Source organism: Poecilia reticulata, linkage group LG4 (assembly GCF_000633615.1).
Source record: "Poecilia reticulata strain Guanapo linkage group LG4, Guppy_female_1.0+MT, whole genome shotgun sequence".
Taxonomy (NCBI): Eukaryota; Metazoa; Chordata; class Actinopteri; order Cyprinodontiformes; family Poeciliidae; genus Poecilia; species Poecilia reticulata.
The window spans coordinates 1,811,122-1,830,210 of NC_024334.1; the positions used below are offsets into that span (position 1 = coordinate 1,811,122).

At 36.0% G+C, this 19,089-nt stretch overlaps 1 protein-coding gene across 2 annotated transcripts in view; it reads right to left on the bottom strand.

The window, feature by feature from the left end:
* Positions 1 to 19,089, bottom strand: part of LOC103463086 (glypican-5-like) — a 62,647-nt gene that overhangs the window by 27,982 nt on the left and 15,576 nt on the right. For both annotated transcript variants that reach the window (XM_008406222.2, XM_008406221.2), the window contains exons 5-8: positions 16,971 to 17,131; positions 16,357 to 16,416; positions 16,013 to 16,135; positions 3,762 to 3,882 (exon numbers count right to left, since the gene is read on the bottom strand). In XM_008406222.2, coding sequence (XP_008404444.1) covers positions 3,762 to 3,882; positions 16,013 to 16,135; positions 16,357 to 16,416; positions 16,971 to 17,131 — 465 coding nt within the window. The remainder of the gene's footprint in view (positions 1 to 3,761; positions 3,883 to 16,012; positions 16,136 to 16,356; positions 16,417 to 16,970; positions 17,132 to 19,089) is intronic.

A 19,089-nucleotide genomic window follows, 5' to 3' on the forward strand; every position in this document is an offset into this window, starting at 1 on the left:
TACAACAAACAAAACCGAACTTTTCTCATTTTTCCTGAAAAAAGAAAACCGTAATGCTTCACACAAGAATATTTACATAAGATTAAATGCTCTCCAAAACAAAAACGACCACTTGCATCGATTTAATGAGCCCTAGAAATCTCATACATAAATGATTATGTGGTGCGTGTGTAGTGTGCATTTCTGTGTTTATGGCAAAACCGCTGCAAACCACACATGCACCCTGTGAGTGCTGACTTAGCAGAWACATGCGTTAAATGCAGCATRATTAATGGACCGAGCAACAAGATTAGAGGGAAAACAGGAAGAGCTTCAAAAGCAGAGGAAAGAGGCTCAGCCTACACCGACCCATCGTTTTCAATTACAGTCCTAAACATGTTCGACGGGAAAATAATCCTCCTATTAATAACATTGATCASTTTTATAACTCCCTGATCAATTCCTCTGCTCTGAAGTTGAGCTTAATGTGTTAAGTTGAAGACCTGAACGACATTCAGGAGTCAGAAAGTGAATCGGTTCTGAYCTGGAACTGATAACTTATCACAGTTATCTTTATAATGACTGATAGCAGCAAATATAAYAAGCTTAACGTCTAAGGTGACATTGCCTTATCGTTTTTCATAAATAGATCCAATTACAACAGGACATAAGCACAAWTTTAGATAAAGCCAACAGAATAAATATTGAGAATCAAAGTGAGGAGTTATTWAATGTCATATTATTTCATGTATCGTCTGACTTTCATTTTAAAGCCAAACTTTATCATTTTATTGTAACTTTCTGTTCTCATATTCAAGCATTTTGTCATTCAATTTGTTTATTTTAGTAATAAACCAACATAAAATTTAATTTCTGAACCTTCTGTCTCATGAAATGCAATAATATCGTTAAGGATTATTGAATACAATTYATCAGCAGTGCTAATTGATATTGTGATAGTTTAATTTGATAAATTGCTATCAAAGAACATCAGTGCATCATTCTGAGTTTTTTCCCCAAAAAGATTGCACTATATTACAATAAATTTAAAAAATATATATAAAAAAGTAAGTATTTTCTGTTATAAAATTCACTTATTTGTAAATAAAATAAATTCAAATAAAGAATGTATTTATTAACTTAAATACAAAGATGCAGAGAACCCAAATTGCATCTTAAATGTACACATTTTTTTATGGCAGGTGACCAGATTTAAAACAAAGGCTACCAACGYCACATTTGAAACATCTTTCATGCATCTGCTGATTTTATTCTACCTGAGATCAGAAATTCATCATATTTTTTATACAACAAATATCTAAAACTGCAGCTGATATTTGTGAGTCTGCAGATCTGGAGACATTTCAGCCGATGCATCTGCTGTGTTTGCAGATCTGCCCTCAAAAGCAGCTGCAAAAAAAAATAAAAAGAAGAGAAACTCCAGAACAGGAAACAAAGCTGCAGATTAATACTCCGGGATTTTCTGCTGGTTGAAACTCATTTCTCATTGAGCATCGATTGACAGCTCKCCTCATGCCAATCAGGCGTAACATTATGATCACCTGCCAGACGTTACCAAGACGCCGCCGACGTGCCGAGGCTCAGATCCGACTCCGGTCCTGAAGGTTTGTTGCTTCKGCATCTGGCGCCGAGACGCCAGCAGCATTTCCTTTAACTCCTGCAGGCTGTGAGGTGGGGCCTCTATTGATCGGACTAGTTTGTTCRGCACATCACAGACACTCAACCGGACCAAGATCTGGGGAATTTGACAACATCTCAAATGTATTGATGTGCCCTTTAAACTTTTCCTGAACCATATCTGCTTTGTGGACAGATTGCAGCGCTGAGAGAGGTTGCAACCCTCAGAGAATATTCCCTCCAGGAGCCGATGAACCTGCTGCCATGCTTCGGCTGGAGATTTGTCTCAAACCAACTTTCTTATTGATCCCAGCAGCAGACAGCCTAAAGCATCACCCTGCCTCCACTGGCTGCACTGCAAAAACACAAAATCTAACCAAAAATGGTCTAATTTGCACTGCAAATATTTTAGCACACTTCAAGCAAAACAAACCAACTTAAAAGTAACTTTTCAGCAAGATATAGAGGCTTGTTTTGTGTAAATAATTACCTAATACTGATGAAAAAGTATTTGTTCTGCTGGCAGATAAATTAACTTATAACATGAGAAATATGTCTTGTTATAAATAATCTGTCAGTGAAATAAGAACRTCTTCATCAATATTATTGACTTAAAACAAGTCTTCTTATCTTAATAAAAAGTTACTTGWCTTATTTCAAGTGTACTGAGATATTTGCAGTAAAATACTTGGTAAGATTTGGTGTGAAGTTTCCAGTGCAAATATTTTAGTACCTTAGAAATAAGCAGCAGGTTGAGCGGGCCGTGTCCGCCCCGGCCTCAATGCTCCTCATTTTATTTTATTTTATTTTCTGGTCAGCTTTCTATTACTCCTATCTCGATTTAACACACAAAGTCTCCTGCTCTTCCCGTGTCTGTGGCCTCTGTCCCTTTTTCAGCTGTTATAAACGTCAAATTCGCCGTTACAATGTCATAAACATAGATTTAAAAAAAGTTATATTTCCATTGGCTGATTTATCTTGCTGAAAAGTTTTGTCTTATTCAAAGAATGCTAAGATATTTACACTAGGAAGTGGACACAAATACTTGGTAAAATTCAGTGTTTCTGCAGTGAGGATAATTCAGCCGAGTTAAATCAACGCTGTGATTTGGTTCGTCTCAGAATCGGCGCTAATTTAACCCTTTCAGTTGTTTTAACAAGAAAGAAAATCTTTATTTGGAGACAAAAAAAACAAGTAGTCCATAAAAAAAAAATGTAAAAATAGAACAAATCATCAAATAAAAGAAGGACGCAGCCGTCATAAAGCAGACAAGCAATTATTCCAATGTTTAAAAAAGGTATTGGAAAAAGAAGTTGAGAAGCTTCAACTATTTAAAGTGTTAATTATTTATGCCAGAATTTGCAAAAATAGGATGTAAAAAAAAAAAAGTCAGGTTCTTTCTCCATACACTGCAAAAACACAAAATCTTACCAAATATTACCGTCTAGTTTATAGTGCAAATGTTTTGTTTTACACATGAAATAAAACAAAACTAACTTACAAGTAACTTTTCAGCTAAATATAGGAACTTGTTTTACATAAATAATACTTTTAATTAAAAAAAAAGTACTGGCAGATTATTTCACTCAACATGGGAAAAATGTTTTCTTAAATAAAATAATCTGCCAGTGAACTAGAACCTTTTCTTCAAACAATATTAATAAATTATTTACTTAAAAGAAGCTCCTACATTTTGCTGCAAACTTACTTGTAAGTTAGTTTTGTTTTATTTCCAATGTAAGAAGACAACTAGACAGAAATACTTGGTAAGATTTAGTGTGTATAAAGAACCAGACAACTTTTTCATTCTTGGGTTTTTTACATTCTATTCTTTCAAATTCTGCCATAAACGATCAATCACAATATTGACGAATGTAATAAGATACTTGGACTAGAAAGAACACAAAGCAGTTTTTGTATTTTTCCAGTGTATTCAGGTTTTCCTCTTCATTTCTGTTTGTCTTTCAAATCCTGGCATAAATAATCAATCATTAGTGTGACTCATTGTGACTGATACATGGGTTCACATGACGCCATGATTCATCTGTGCAGCTAATATTATAATTACACCATAGAGTGCAAAGGTGGAAATGCAGAAATCAGCTTTAATATGAGAGTAAAATCTGATTTCGGTGTCGTTTTACCTGCGTTAGCCGCTCCAGCCTTTGCTTCACCTCCTTCAGGGCAGGATCTGTGTGGCGTATAGACGTCTCTGGATTCTCCTTCTGGGCTTTCAAAGTGCTGCCAACAACGTGACCTGCATAACTACACACACACACACACACACACACACACACACACACACACACACACACACACACACACACACACACACACACAGTTTGAGATAAACATGCACGTCTTCCTGCTACAGTTTAGCTGTGCATGTGTTGCTTCACTGCCCCGGTTCTAACACACTCATGAAGCACATGACGATTCACTTTATGCACAAAATATACAACTTGTTCCATCACATCAAACACAGTTTCTGGAAACTTGCACCAGCCATTACTGCAACCACTGATTTTCTCCTCCTGGCTTTTGATCTGAAGCTTTAATTTGAAGGCAACTCTTGTTTTCCTGAAATGGAACAATTCACATGACGGAGGCTTGTGGAGAGGAATGCAGGTATCAACACAGACGGTTTTCTCTAGGAAGTTCATGTAGGAACATTGAAGCCGCTGCTATGAACGGATGAGTCACACTCACATGCAGGGCAGCAGACTAATCCTTTTCTCACAAGTCGAATTGTGAGGATGGATGTGTTTTCAAAAGCTGAGCGTTGCTAAACTCTGTTAGCTGTACAATGAGTCACGAATTAAATTATCCAGGAGAAGAAACCATAAAAAATTTATGTATTGTGAGAATTTAGTTCATCTATCATGTGCAGAACTCTGACAGCTTTGATGTGTTGCTAATGTTGATCCAAATGCACAATCCAAACCATGCGATAGAGTTCTGTTTAGGACTTACATTTAATCAACTTGTAGTCTTATTTTTGCCTCCCAGATGATAAGATTCACATCAAAAACATAAAATCTTACCAAGTATTTTTTGTCTAGTTTCTAGTGCAAATATCTTATGATGCACCAAACACGTTTTGACCATCAGGCGCGTCTGGTTTGCGTTTATTTATAGCGTCAAGCGCTGCACGATTTGAAGCGTTGGACGCATCAAGCGCATCTGATGCTGAAGTTGAAGAATCTGAACTTTCGCCGCTCAACGCAGAGCATCAACCAGCCCGTAGTGGTGCATTTTGCCACATGATCTCGGAGAAAAACAAATAAATGGTGGATAAACTAATTGTCACTGTTGGCTCTCGTCCTATAATCAACGTCCTAATCAAGTCATGACTGTAGACAGGAAAAGAAAGGACCTTGATTGGAAGACGACAAGTTATAACTTTTACTACTTAAAAATATTCCCCCACATCTAAGCTACCCAAATCCATCCAGCAAAAACGTTGAGTCACAGTAAATAAACGTTAAACAAACTTATTTATTTAGACGAAATACGCAGCAGACGCAGGTGGAAGAGGTCGAAGGTCACGTATGAAAAGGAGTCTCTTCTCAACGTCCACACAGAGCGATTTTGACGCACAAAACGCGTTTGTTGTGAACGCACCACGAGTTCACTCACAATAAGACTAAACTAACTTACAGGTAACTTTTCACCTGATAATAATTAAATAATTTCTTAGTATTGATGAAAAACGTATAAGTTCTACTGTCGTATCATTTCATTATAACATGGGAAAATAACCTTACGAGTTACGAGTAAAATAACCTGCCAATGAAATTAGTACTTTTTCTTCAACAGTAAAGAATTACTGACTTAAAAATTTCTCCTATATCTTTCTGAAAAATGACTTGTAATTCAGGTTTGTGTTTTTTAAGTGTACTGAGACGTTTGCAATAGAAACTAGACCAAAATTAATTGGTAAGATTTAGTTTTTACAGTGTCACAATTATAGTTGCTCATTTTGATTAATGCTCCGATTGTAGAAATGGATAAATTAAAACGAAAAGCTATTTTCTGGTAGCTTTGTTGTCACTTATTCAGATCCAAATACATCCTAATTACCTAAATGGCATCTTCCCCTGTCTTTCCCATTTTGAATAGAGGCCTGGTTTTGTAGTATTTACATCCCAAAGAGACAAAAAGGAACTGATTAATAATTGAAAGTTCATAAATACTGTAATTAAACATTATTTCAAAGTAAAACCTGTTACAAATAGATTCCAGCCCAATTATTTATGGCATTGCTTTTTAGTAAATACATAAAAGACCTTATGATTTTCTAAGGTTTTTACATTGGGGAGTGTTTTAATTTTAATTCTGTAGAAAATTTTATTATAAATTATGTTTTTGCATCATTGAATAAATTTACTACAATTAAACTTACGTATTTATCTAAAAAATATAATTCTGTGAGAATGTGTTACCCAGATAAAAGGATAATCTATTTTAATATTTGTGAAGATTGGTTCATTTTCAAAGTAAAATTAAAGTTACAGTTAATATTTGCTTCTTTTAAGGTTTAAAATTTCCCAAAACAAAATTATTTTACTCTACATTATTCATTCAATGTGACGGTTTTACATAAATACAAATTCTAGTGGGTATCTGTGTTTGATAAAGAATCGCCTGAGAGAGTAAATTTCTTCATTTCCTGTCATTTTTTATCATCTTGCAGGCTGATGCCTCATCCTGCATCGCATCATTTCGCCTCTGTAGGGTGTCGGGGTGGGTGGATCAAAAGAGAGAAAGACGGAGTGAGTGAGAAGCAACAGAGGAGAAGTTCATGAGTCACATTATTTCTTCTTCCAAACCAGCTTTGCTCGCTAATACAATCAGCCACCAACTCGGTAACCACACAGTCCACGCCCTGCAATACACAAACACGATCTGGCTATGGCAACAAGGGGATTGTGGGAACTAGCGGCTGCATCTGATGCCAAAAGATGCTGCAATGTTGAGGACCGGGTCCTGCTGGTCTGGGATCAGACAGAAACTTCACCCAGCACCGAAAGCCTTTAATTAACTCTCAGATTCTCGGTTTACAAAGATCGTGTTTCTCAGCGAAGGTCTCGTTTCCAAATCAGACAAAGTGTTAATGTTCTGAGTCCAGCTTTGCCTGACAGCTGCCTACCACACTTTGGGTCACCAGAGATTAATATTATTATGCATTTGAGCGAGTTTGTTCCAGAATAGCTCTGAGCCAACGTCTCGCATATCAAATCTAAATCTGAAAACGGATAAAACTGAAAACTCTCATGGGAAAATTAGACACAAGTTGGAGACATAACAGCAGGCAGCGGCTCAAAAACGCAACAAAGCAGCATGAATACATGCAGATAAAGCTCCGCTTGCACTCAAAATATTGCCTGAACAGTAGCTGGAAGTCATAATTTCATCACTTTATGGTAATTATTGTTTCCCCAGTGAAAGGAAAATCGGTAAAGGACAATAACTGTCAGATCTGATCATGTTGTCAATAGAAGAAACTATTGATTTATGCCAATGCAAATTAAGCCTATACATGAATAAACAGAAATAATTTTTCCTTCATGCACTATAAAGTGCTAATTCTGGAGAAAAGGAGATAAAATACCAATAAGCTGGACTTTAGTGGGTCAAAATTATAATTAAAGACTAACTACAAATGTTTTCTAAATTTTATATAGGAATAAATTAGCTTGTTTGGAGTTTACATGTTTCTTATCATTGAGACCAAATATTATTTATATCTTTTGACCAAACTACTTCTCTCCAGAAGGAATTTGGCTTTTTCTTACAAATTTAAGTAAAAATTAATCCTGATTTCTGTCTAAATATGTCAAACAATTGACAGAACTGGCTTATATTTAATCTCTGAGTCTTAAACATTACATGTTTAACATTTTTATTAAAGTTTAAAACTAATATGACGTTCATTCCCAAGCTGAGTGTGTGTAATCTGTTTCTTTGCTAAAAGAGGCGGAAAGATTACAAAAGCTTTTTCTTTTTAGAAATTACTTTATTCAAGGTCTATTTTTGCAGCTCATCCTTCGACACTGACGCAGTCAAATAAAGAAGCTAAAAACTTGGAGTTTGTATGAAAGATGTAGTTTAAATTGTTTATTTTTCACACAAGATTTGTTGCTTAATAATTAAGCTTTTTGATATTTTTTTTCCTCTGCAGATTAAAGATGTTTATTGAAGCTCATTCCCATAATCTCAGATAAAAACATATAATATTGCTGTAATACATGAAACCTGACATAATCAGACACAACCCTTATATGTAAATTGCAAAGTAAACAAAAAGGATTCATTTTCAACAACGTCACCATGGAAACTGCTTTCATGGCCTGCACAGAGATATCAAAGAAAAGCAAAAGACCAGGAGGTGTATCCTTGATCATCTCTGCTTACGGAGTCATTTAAGTTCTGCATTTCAGTGCAGCACTGGGAAGAAAGGAAAACAGGAAATGATGTGCAGCAGAGCGATCCCACATAATAACAGGATGCACGGCTACATGTGAACGTATTAACATGTGTCATGAAAGGCAGGCCCCCACCAGGGGAGACTGTAAAACCGATGACAGCGGAAGGGGGAGAAAAAAGCAGGAAGGAAGGCAGAAGAGAAGAAAAAATAAAAGAATGAATAAGAGATCTATTAAAAACCATATTTCTTCTCCTCAGGGAAAATCCCAGGATTCCTGAGGCTCCAGCAGATTCCAGGGATGAGCTTCAGCCTCCCGCCCACAAACACTGAAGTATTTATTTAGGTTTTCTTTAATCCTCATTAAACTTCAGAATGCGTCTGTGTTTATTAGCCGTAACTAACACACACAGACACGCACACACACACACACACACACACACACACACACACACACACACACACACACACACAGACTTGTATTTCCCGAAACGTGAGGACTTAGTTTTGCGAGTGACTAGGTGGTTACACGTGGGGACACAACTTTCTAAATGAGCTAAAGACTCTGTTTTAGGTTTGGATTTTTTTAGGGACATTGGAACATGAAATAACATCTTTAACATAAATATTTTATAAAATTTAGAAAATCAAAAATCTGTCAGGTTTTTGGGTGCACATGGACACACACACACATACACCCACAAACACGCACACACACACACACACAGCTGAGGTGAGTTTCAAGACACACTAAAACATTTCAGCCGCATTTAGTTGTGTCTACCATCTTCTATTCTGCAAGTCAAATAAATTTAGCAAGTTTTAGATTTTGAACCTGAATGTGTGAGTTTGTGAAAGATTTTTGTCAAACCTCCTATTGTTTAATGAACTTGAGTTTTTAAGTTTGCACCTAAAAAAAACTGAAAGAAGAAAAAGACCAGAGTGGGAACTATTTCCCAGAATGCTTAGCGGCATGTTTTTGTACCCAGAGATGGACGTGCGTTACATTGATCTGACTCGTGTGTTATTAAGGAAAATGTTTATTTTAATGTCCTGTTTACACTAAAATTAATTGTCAGATCAGAAATTCTGTCCATACAGTTTGAAACAAGAATTTGAATTATTCTACAGTAAAATAAGTCGTTATTTTAACTTAATATTGTGAGTTGAAAATAATAAAAGTCACAATTCAAAATTAATTAACTTAAAAAACATCGTTTGGACAACTTCTCTCTTGTTAAATCAACTTCATGAACTTTAATTTCTGAGTTAAAACCAAAACAGTTTCCTTGTTGACTTAAATTGTATTTTTACGGCATCAGGTGGACTTTTATTTTCTTCAGATGTTTTAAAGTGTATGACTTTGAAACTACAGAAAGAGACAAACCTTTTTTTATTTTTTCTGCTTTGAGTTTGGTTTCATAAATGCAGACGTAATGAAGCAGCTTTTTGATGTAGAGCAGAAAAAGACCCAAGACTGCAGTTTTTCAGCAAGACATTTGTCAGCAGACGAACATCAAAGGGTTATTATGTTCCATAACAAGGCAACCAGCCGGCTTAATTGTGAAAAACGCAATGGTGAGTATTTTAATTTTCTCCTCTAATGACTCTCAGAGCTCAGCGGCTAATGGAGCCCAAAGGCCCGAAGGTGGAGGCAGCAGAAAGTCTACAAATTAGATCCTTGTAATCAGGTAGCGAGAGGAAAACAACTTCAGCATCACTTATTTTTACAAGTCGCTGCAAAAAGTGCAGCGGTGTAGAAAAGTAACCGTTTCTTTTTTTTTTTTTTTACATCACATAACGAGGTTCCGTTTTACATTTAAATGTTAATTTCCCAGAGAGAAACAAGAAGGAGGTTTCTCATTCGGTGACCTTTTTAATACCGAGGCAAACGCAGCAAATGGAAATGAGTGTGATATATCATTCTAATGCGATTAACGATGTCGTTTTCTTTAATGTTGTAGATCTTTAGGAAACAGCTGCAGATAAAATGCAAAACAATCAAAGCAGTAAAATACCGATGCTACACCGGATTCGCTTCTGTGCAAGAAAATATCTTAAACTGCGCTGATTATAGTTTATAGATATGAACGTTACAGATGATGATTTACGCTGTATTGATTATCAATCCCAAGTTTTTGCCAGATAAGAGATTATGGAAATTGCAACAGAGAAATGCATTTATTTTGCTATGACTATGCATCATGTTATTGCAAAATCAATGATTAATGAAGTAGAGGGCCTTGAGCATTGATAGTGAAAGGCTAATGAGGGGTGAGGCTCAGTGGGTTAGACCCACATCACTAATTTCTCAGACTTTTCAACAGATATGAGCGAGTTACATAAACACACATTGGCTGGATCAGAGCAAATGCTTTTAAAGACGTCAAGTGTAAAGGAGTTTTTCTGTGCGTGTCATCGCATTTTAGTTATCTCAAATACAACAAATAATTTAACCAACATATAGTCACTATGAACATTTTAAACTGCGGTGTTATGTATGTTAACTCCAGTTGTTATAAAAATGCAAGATACATCAAATAAGACTTAAAAGACATTTAACTTTGTAAATAAATGCTTTGAAATTGGGCTTCCGTCTCTTTAAAAACTTTTGCTATTTCTGAAGCTTCAAACTCGAGGCCTGTGGGCCAAATCTGGCCCGCTGTAGCTTTTCATGTGGCCCTCTAGGTTCTAGACTAAACACTAAGTGTGCTTAAATATCATGTTATCAAATCAATGCAGTTCTTATCTGTTTACTGCCAGATTATGTCAATAARTCCCTGGAGATTCTTGAGAAGTATTGTGGAAATCCAAGCAAAATCAACAAACTTAGATTTGCTACAATGCTAACATGTTTAGCAGCGTTGCTCTGAGAAGAAGCTCATATAATTAAATATTTGAACTAGAAACTGGAACAAAATACTTGGTAAGATTTTATCTAACAAGCGTTTACAAATGTAGGGGTGTCTTAACTTACTTCTAGCTAACAGTTGTATTTTTTTTACAGAAAAACGTGATTTTCTTTAAACTATGGATAACGAGGAAACTAGAAAAAGTTGGGGACAAAAGAAAGCAAAGTACCACACTGTGAAACACATGCTGTCTCTCTGAGTAGACAAATGAAAAAACTCTTTTGAAAGTAGATGTTTTAAAAAAAAGAACAACTCCTGAATATCATTATCACAGCTGATAAGCTAAAGCTGAATAATAAGCTTTAAAGAAAACAAATACAGCAAGAGTTGTTTATTTTAACTTCATATGAGAATATGTCGTATCAAAAGCCTTTTCTTCTGCTCCCTGGAGCGAACAGGAACCTGTCAGGCCTTTAAATGGGCTTTTTGGGCAGATTACAGATGGAAGGGCTACTGGGTGTTTGACACCAAATGATAATACTGCAGCGGCTGTGCCACAGCGAGATGCGACTGTGAGTGACATTTAATAAGATCCGGACAGCGGCAGACATAAATCACCCGTCTGACAACGCTGCGTTGCCGCAGCCGTCGGATTCTTCAAGGCTGCCGGTGGCAACGAACACAGACATCCATCCCTGACTCCTGCATGTGTCTCATCCACTCTGAGCGTTTTAAAGTGTTTGACACAAACACGGATTTACAGAAAAGAAGAGAAAATAACAAAATTTAGTCATTTCAGCATCTCTGCTATTTAACTTCACACACATGCATCCATGAACCTTTTTATTTTTATACAACATTACAAACATCTGAAGCACGCACCTGAGCTTCTATTTGGTTTGAAGAGTTCCTGGAGACTTGGCTTCACATTTTATATTCTCTAAGTTCATCTCCAAACCCAGAACTGAATTTTATGATCATTTACACATGTTCCTCTTTAAGCAGACATTCCTAAAATATGATGAAATCTTGTTTTGCATAAAGATAAATGTAGAATTGGGTGTGGCAGATATTTAGGCGAAAACGACAAACTCGGTTTGGGATGCTGGTGCGACACTGCCCCCTTCTGGAAGCAGGAAGCTATCACAATAGAAAATGAGAGAAGTCTCACTTCAAATGTTTAAATTTAAGTTATGCCCCTGGTAAGCACCTATATACATGTACTTTCAGCAATCAAAGGAGCAGTTTGTGCCAATAATTATTGAGCAGCATATGAATCAGTTTCGATATTTCATTTTGTTACATTTTAAAAAAAAACAGATAATTATTTCACGTTTGCAAAATGATATCCCGTCTACATTGTCTTATCTTTTGGGGGATAAATAATCTTCAATAAAAAAAAAAGAAAAGAAATAAAAATACTATATTTCTGTCTCAATATTTGGTATTACTCATAAAGTTTCAATTAGGGTGTGTAATTCCTGAAGAATAATCCAAAAGATGTTCTATAAAATCTCCACATTTTGGTTCTTGATGACCTAAATACTGAGTTTATTTACATGTTAAAAATTATTATATAATGGAAACTCTTTCTCTATTGATGTGTGTCACTGTTTTAACCAATAATGAGCTACTAATACCGAATAAATATGCTCTGTAATGTGATGGAAAAACATTTAAAAGGTCCTTTAAGGTTTAGTTTTTTTGGCTTATCTGAAATTTATACTGTTTCCCCTAGAAGACCAATATGCAGGACTTAGAAAAAGCTTAATTCAATACAAATTTACAGCATAAATATTTCAAATACAAAACATAAACAGAGTCTTTGCTGATTCATTTCACTCTACGTGACTTGGCTTTGTGTATTTTTATTTTCCACTGCAAGGATCGACTGTTTATTGCAGCAGCGCCATAAAAAAACCCGCTGTTAGACACTAAATTCAGGAAAGTTAAGAAACTTTCCATCTGCATTAAAATGTTTTGACATCCTTTCATATTAAAAAAGGCTCCACAAATTAGACCATCAATAAATATATGGGGCTTCTAGAGTTTTCTTTCTGTTATCTAAAAAATGTGTTTAAATTGGATCCAAATGTGAGGAAATTATGTAAGATTTTTCAGCACGTCCATAAAAACCTGAAAATCTGCTGCAGCCTGACTTAGCAGCTAATCAAAGTATGTATACTAAACAATCAGATATGTAGAAAGGCCAACCTGAAGCAGTATTGACTTTAAGCTACAAAGCTTTGAAATGAAAGGTAGATTTTATGAAGCGAGTATTGAAAATGTCTGTGCAGAGACTTTATAAAATACTTCAGAGAAGTGAATTTTTATGCCATTAGCCTTTCAAGCGTCGAGTCTCTTTGATCAGTTTGGTTTTTACTCAAGCCTTCAGCTGTTTTGATGTTAAAAGAAGAGAAAAACAAACACAACCCAAGTTAAATTCCTCTCAGTTTCTTGCTTCAGTTTTGCATTTTGAAAGTTATAAACCCAGATTTTGGTAGCAACTTTTATCTTCTCTGCTCTCACAACTGCAACACTTCGAATTTAAGAACTGTGGAGTTTTTACTTTATTTTTCTGACATACAAAACCAAAACAGCCCGGCCAACACGGTGGATAAACGTCGCAGACCGGAGATAAAGCAACGCCATGTCAGCAACATGAGCAACCAAACTGGAATCACAGCAATTCCACTGAAAATTCAGAAATATTTTACTGATCCCAAAGGGAAATGACGTATTATTACAGCTTCTCCAATGTTGATCAGCTGCTCCCTGTTGTAAAACACCCTGTTGCTATGGTTACGCATCACAACAAAACAGCAAAGTGTGAGAAATATTGCTGTCCAAACTACACACGAATAAGCAGTTGTCCAAAAAAAATTAATAAATAAATAAAAAATCTTTTTTGAAAACTAAAATAAATAAAAATCTCAACCAAAGTGCAGAGCTGCTTCAACGTGCAGGAAACCGGTGAGCCGGTTTCCTGCTCTTCAACAAAGAGTCTCCAAACTCCAGCAAGAGGCAAAATCTGAACAGTTTCCTCCTGAAGTGACTCAGAGTTGCCTCAGTGTTGGTGAGGGGGCAGCGAACGGCTCCCACTTTTTCTGCAATAGGAAAAAGTTAGAGCCGAGGTACTTAGCTTTCCCAATTATATGGTGTCTAAAATATCTGAGAAAATACTGATGATCATGAATGAACATCCAGCAGAGGCCTCTCAGCCGGTCTGTGGTCTGGAAGAAAAGGCAACGTCTTCTCTTCTCCTCCATCATCCAGTCTCAGACTTTCTCATCATTTACTGCCATCCAGTGTTTTTTCTCACGTACAGATACTCTCACCAACGCAGACATTTGTAAGTGAAGTGGGTCAGAGGGCGGTGGAGATGAATGGAGGCCTGAATAGACGGACGGAGAGATGAATGGATGGTGGGATGAATGAATCAGTGGGTGGATGGATGGACGAAGGAGAAGAAGATGTAAAGAGGTCAAAGAGGCTCAGACTGGCTGCAGTCCAACTCCAGCCAAAASCGACGTCTCTTCTAGTCCTTTGAGTGGAACAAGAAAGAACACGACGACAGACRATTACTGAAGCTAAATCTSCTAAACATCAAAAAACGCTCAGAGCAACGGGACGTTCAGTTTCTGTCRGTGGATTGTGAAGGAAACAATCTCTGCTAAAACTTTGTAGCTTAATGTAATCTCCAATACTTAATAAAGCTTTAAGAAACGTGTCTCTTCATTTACAGAAAGAAATAGAAGTTAGTTTGTTTAGCTCCATCCATTCATTTTCCAGACCCATTTGGTTGTGAAGTATTGGTACCAACATTCAGTCATCATTGGGCAAAAACTCATGCAGAGAGGATTTGAAGCTCATGCTCAAAGGTGACAATAATAACTGTGTCGTCTTGCACGCCAGCATGTTTAGTGTCTCATAATTTATCTAAGATTTTATTATTAAATTCCACCAAGAGACAAAAACAGGCACATTGTGCCGTTTTATAGCTTAATCAAGTAACTATGTTACCTCAGTTGTTATAAAATTGCAAGATATATCAATGTAACTTTGATTTTAAATTGGGTCTCTGTCTCTTTAAAAATTCCTGCTCTTTCTGAAACTCCGCCTTCARGAAGTCATCACAATATGGTTCCTGTATTAACCCGTTAGCAACATTTTTACCAGCATTTCACTGAGAAGCAGCTCCTATAATGAGTTCAGCAGAGTTTCAGCTCCACCAGGTGTTTGCTAAATGTGGCTGGCTAGTCTGAAGGAGCTGAGTGGGGGCGGGGCTGCAGTTTAAAGGCGGAGCTACATCCACCCAGGCGTTTTGCACAGCTGTCTGGTTGCCATGGGAGATTAAAGGATTTCTCAAACATGCATGAAAGAATCAGAGCAACACTCCAGTATATTTTTGCTAAACATTATAACATGACGTAAAGCTCAAAAAATGTGATTTTATATAACCCTGCCCCTTTAAAGGACAGGGATACGTGTGTAGTGTGTGTGTGTTGCTCCAAGAAGTTGCCATGGTGGGGGGTAAAAGGGGGTAAAAGGGTTGTTAAGGTTAGAGAGTTCATTTTCAGAGTCTTTCTCATGGTGATTACATTGGCAGCTTAAACTGGTAACAGGACAAATGGTCATACACACTCACACACTCACACACACACACAAAATACAGCTTAGAACACACTGTCCTGCACACTTGTCATACATGCAAAATGGACAATTAACATTCCTCTCCAACAACCTATTAGGAGTCATCTTTTTTGTGCAAAAATGTCATTTTATGGATTTTTTWWAATGGGAATTTTGTCATTTAGATACTAAGAATAACTGAATTTTCCACAAACATGTTGGAATTACCCAACATAAAAATCTGTAAATTGGTAAATACGTGAATAAGGAATTTTGAACATGCAGGAGTCTAATACATGCWAGTATCCATGTGGATACTKACTTTGCAAAAAGCATCACTTTGTTTACTCAAGCAAAAATCTGAAAATGTTGCTAAATCTGTGCTTACCTTGCATTTATTTACAAATACGTGARAWGTGGGAGAATGCAGTTAGAAAAATAGCGACAGATGCTTAAAACAAAAGACAGAATACAACCAACGTACCTTTCTACAACATCTTCACCACTCCAGCATGTGTGCTGCTCAACCTCCATTTCACTTTCACAAAGCATCTCAGGCAGCTCAGACAAAAACCACTGGTACCGCTGGATGGAGATCTCAAATTCCCTTAAAGAAAAATTACATTTTGGAACAAAATCATGCAGACAACRATGATCAGTTTGACAAATCTAATCCAGTTTATCTAACAGACTTGACTGAACATATTTAACCAAAAGAAGAACTAAACTACTAGATTAAAAACAAAAACAGCTAAAGAAGCTAGCTAAAAAAAAAAAACTTTTAAAAAGTTACAAATGTGATCACTTATCTAAACATTAACACCTTACCTTGATAGTTTTTTCAGGCTCCGACTTTTGTCTCCTTTSGCACCTTTAAGAGGGAATGACCTGCAGTGAAGAAAAGGCACAATTCAGAACAAAATATTTCATGTCTTTCCTCTTACCTAGCTGTAATTTTAACCAGAAATAAAGTATTGCCTTTAAAGACTATTAAGTTCCCTGACACATTTTCCCAAGTTACTCCCCTGAAATAAATAATCTAGATGGTTTTTTTTGTTGTTGTTGTTGTTTTATATTTTTGCTTTTTCAGAAATAAAAACCTGAAATATGACTTACATTTCTATTCTCCTAAATAAACTACATACAGTGTAACCAATACTCTCTAGGAGTTGCCAACTGTGACTGTTTTAATTTTGGCATAATTAGAAATTACCTATGAAGGCATTAGAGATTTATTAGAGAACAGAGGTAAACAAACAGCATCATAAATACCAGACAGGAACACACCAGACAGCAATATGTGTGAATGTAGATTTTTATTAGTAGAAATATCACATATTATTACATAAAAGCTCAAGAGAATTCATTAAAATGTGTGGAAGTAGTCTAAAGAAGTTTAAAAGTGTATTTAATGCTTTAGGGAGGTGCTGGACGTAACTTACTTCTGGGGATGCGACTGCAAATGGCGATGAGGTGAAGCAGGCAGAGTTACCGCCGACGTCTTCGAGGTGAGTAGCGTTGCCCGGGTTACAGGATGCATTTGGGACGACTTCGTATCCATAAGCATGAAACCAGGTTCCTGCGGCCCACAAACCTTCTCTACCTGCAGAGGAGCAGACAGTTTGCATGGGGAGAGCTGATCTATCTTCAAGAAGAAAAAAACAATCGTTTCTAAAAATCTTTTCAATTAAAAAAAAATTTTACAAATAAGAAATAACATGTACCAACTTGCCACTGCTTTTTCAGATTATAATTTTTGTCTGTTAAATTARGTTTAACTTGAATATTTCTTCTTTTTTTATCTTTGCCTGCTTTCCATGTGCAGTTTTATAAAAGTTATCACCAATTTTCTTTTAAGATACATACTATAAGAAGAAACTGTAAAACCAAAGGCTTGTCTATGCGAGTCTAGAGCAGAAAATCCAAAGCAACAAAAATTAGCTTCATAAAAAAGTGTAAATGTTAGAAATGAATTAGCCAAAGTTACTATTAATCTGAAAGAAAATCGTCACCACCTGAAGAGAATTACTAATTGTATTAATTCAATTAAAAACCTTGTCATCTTTTCAAAAGCATACATTTTTACATTAAACAAAAGTTTCCTCTTTTATATATATATATATTTTTTTTGTTTATTGAATCCAAAGCCGAATTATAGTCAGATTCCTTATTATTTGCACAAACCTAACGAACAGACATGTTTCTGATATCATCAAGTCAATACCTAGCATTATGTTAGCATTTCAGTCATAAAAGTGTGCACTTACGGGTATTAGGCTATTTCAGCTATCCACAGGGAAAACATTTAAACCCCATTTGGCAGATATTTGAACCCAGAATCTTCGCGCTGCAATGCAACAGCAGCTGTGCGCAAAACTTTGCCATTATTCCGCTAATGTCTAAAAAAAATATAAAACAATTTCAGAGCGTGAACGTTTTTAAATGGAACGTTGTGGTGGTTATATTTACCAATTAAAATCACACGTTGATAAGTGTATTCAGGCGATAAATCATTAAAAAACTAAGCCGCGCCACGATATTCCAACTACTTCCTGTCGTTTTCTTCTTCGTGGGTTACGCTAGTGGCAACATCCAGTTCTGCGAAATAAACCATTTCAAAACGGCCAAAAAATATATATATATTTTTTTCCTAAATTGCAGTGTTTCTATGAAGCAAATTTATTTTCGTTATTTCATTTTGCGCAGTTATATGGTGAATGGAAATGCAGCTAGTGACTGTTTTATTATTATTAATAATAATAATAATAATAATAATAATAATAATAATAATAATAATAATAATAATAATAATAAAATGTTTCCTTCTGACAGAGTTGTTTGATGTTCAGTTAAATTAGTTCATTGTCGCAATGAAGGTGAAAAAGTTTTGAAATTATTTACCACGGTGTTGCTGTTTTGTCCCGAATATTAGCAGTACAAAGCGAATGCATGCTAGTAATGGGAATTTCGGCTCTTTTCAGAGATTCTTTTCTTGTGGCTCGGCTCCCGAATAAGAGCCGGCTCTTTAGGCTCCCAAATAAGAGCCGGCTCTTTCGGCTCCCAAACGGCTCTCAAATTTACTATCATCTGCAGCCCCACATCTTAGCACAACTTGGAAAATAGGAATGTTTTGCATAATAAATCCTTTTGCATTTAATGTTCCCTATGTGACAAGCCCTATGGTTAATTAAGTTTTTTATGAAAACACTCATTCTTATTTTTTGCATAATATTGTAATCAAAATTTTAATAAAAAAAAAACAAATGAACAATGCATATAACACACTTTCTCCAGAAATTACAGCGGATATTCAATGAAGTGGTATTTCATTCTATGGCACAATTAGCTGTGTGCTTATGCTTGTGTATGTTTGTTTACCTCTCAGGAATCTACTCTACTGAGTCTTTCATAGTTGGATGGTGACTCTATCTTTTCCTCCAACAATGTGTGTGTGTGTGTGTGTGTGTGTGTGTGTGTGTGTGTGTGTGTGTGTGTGTGTGTGCTCTCTCCTGCCTCTGTTTGTGTGCCGTCTGTTTGTCCACAGATTAGCCACAGAAACTT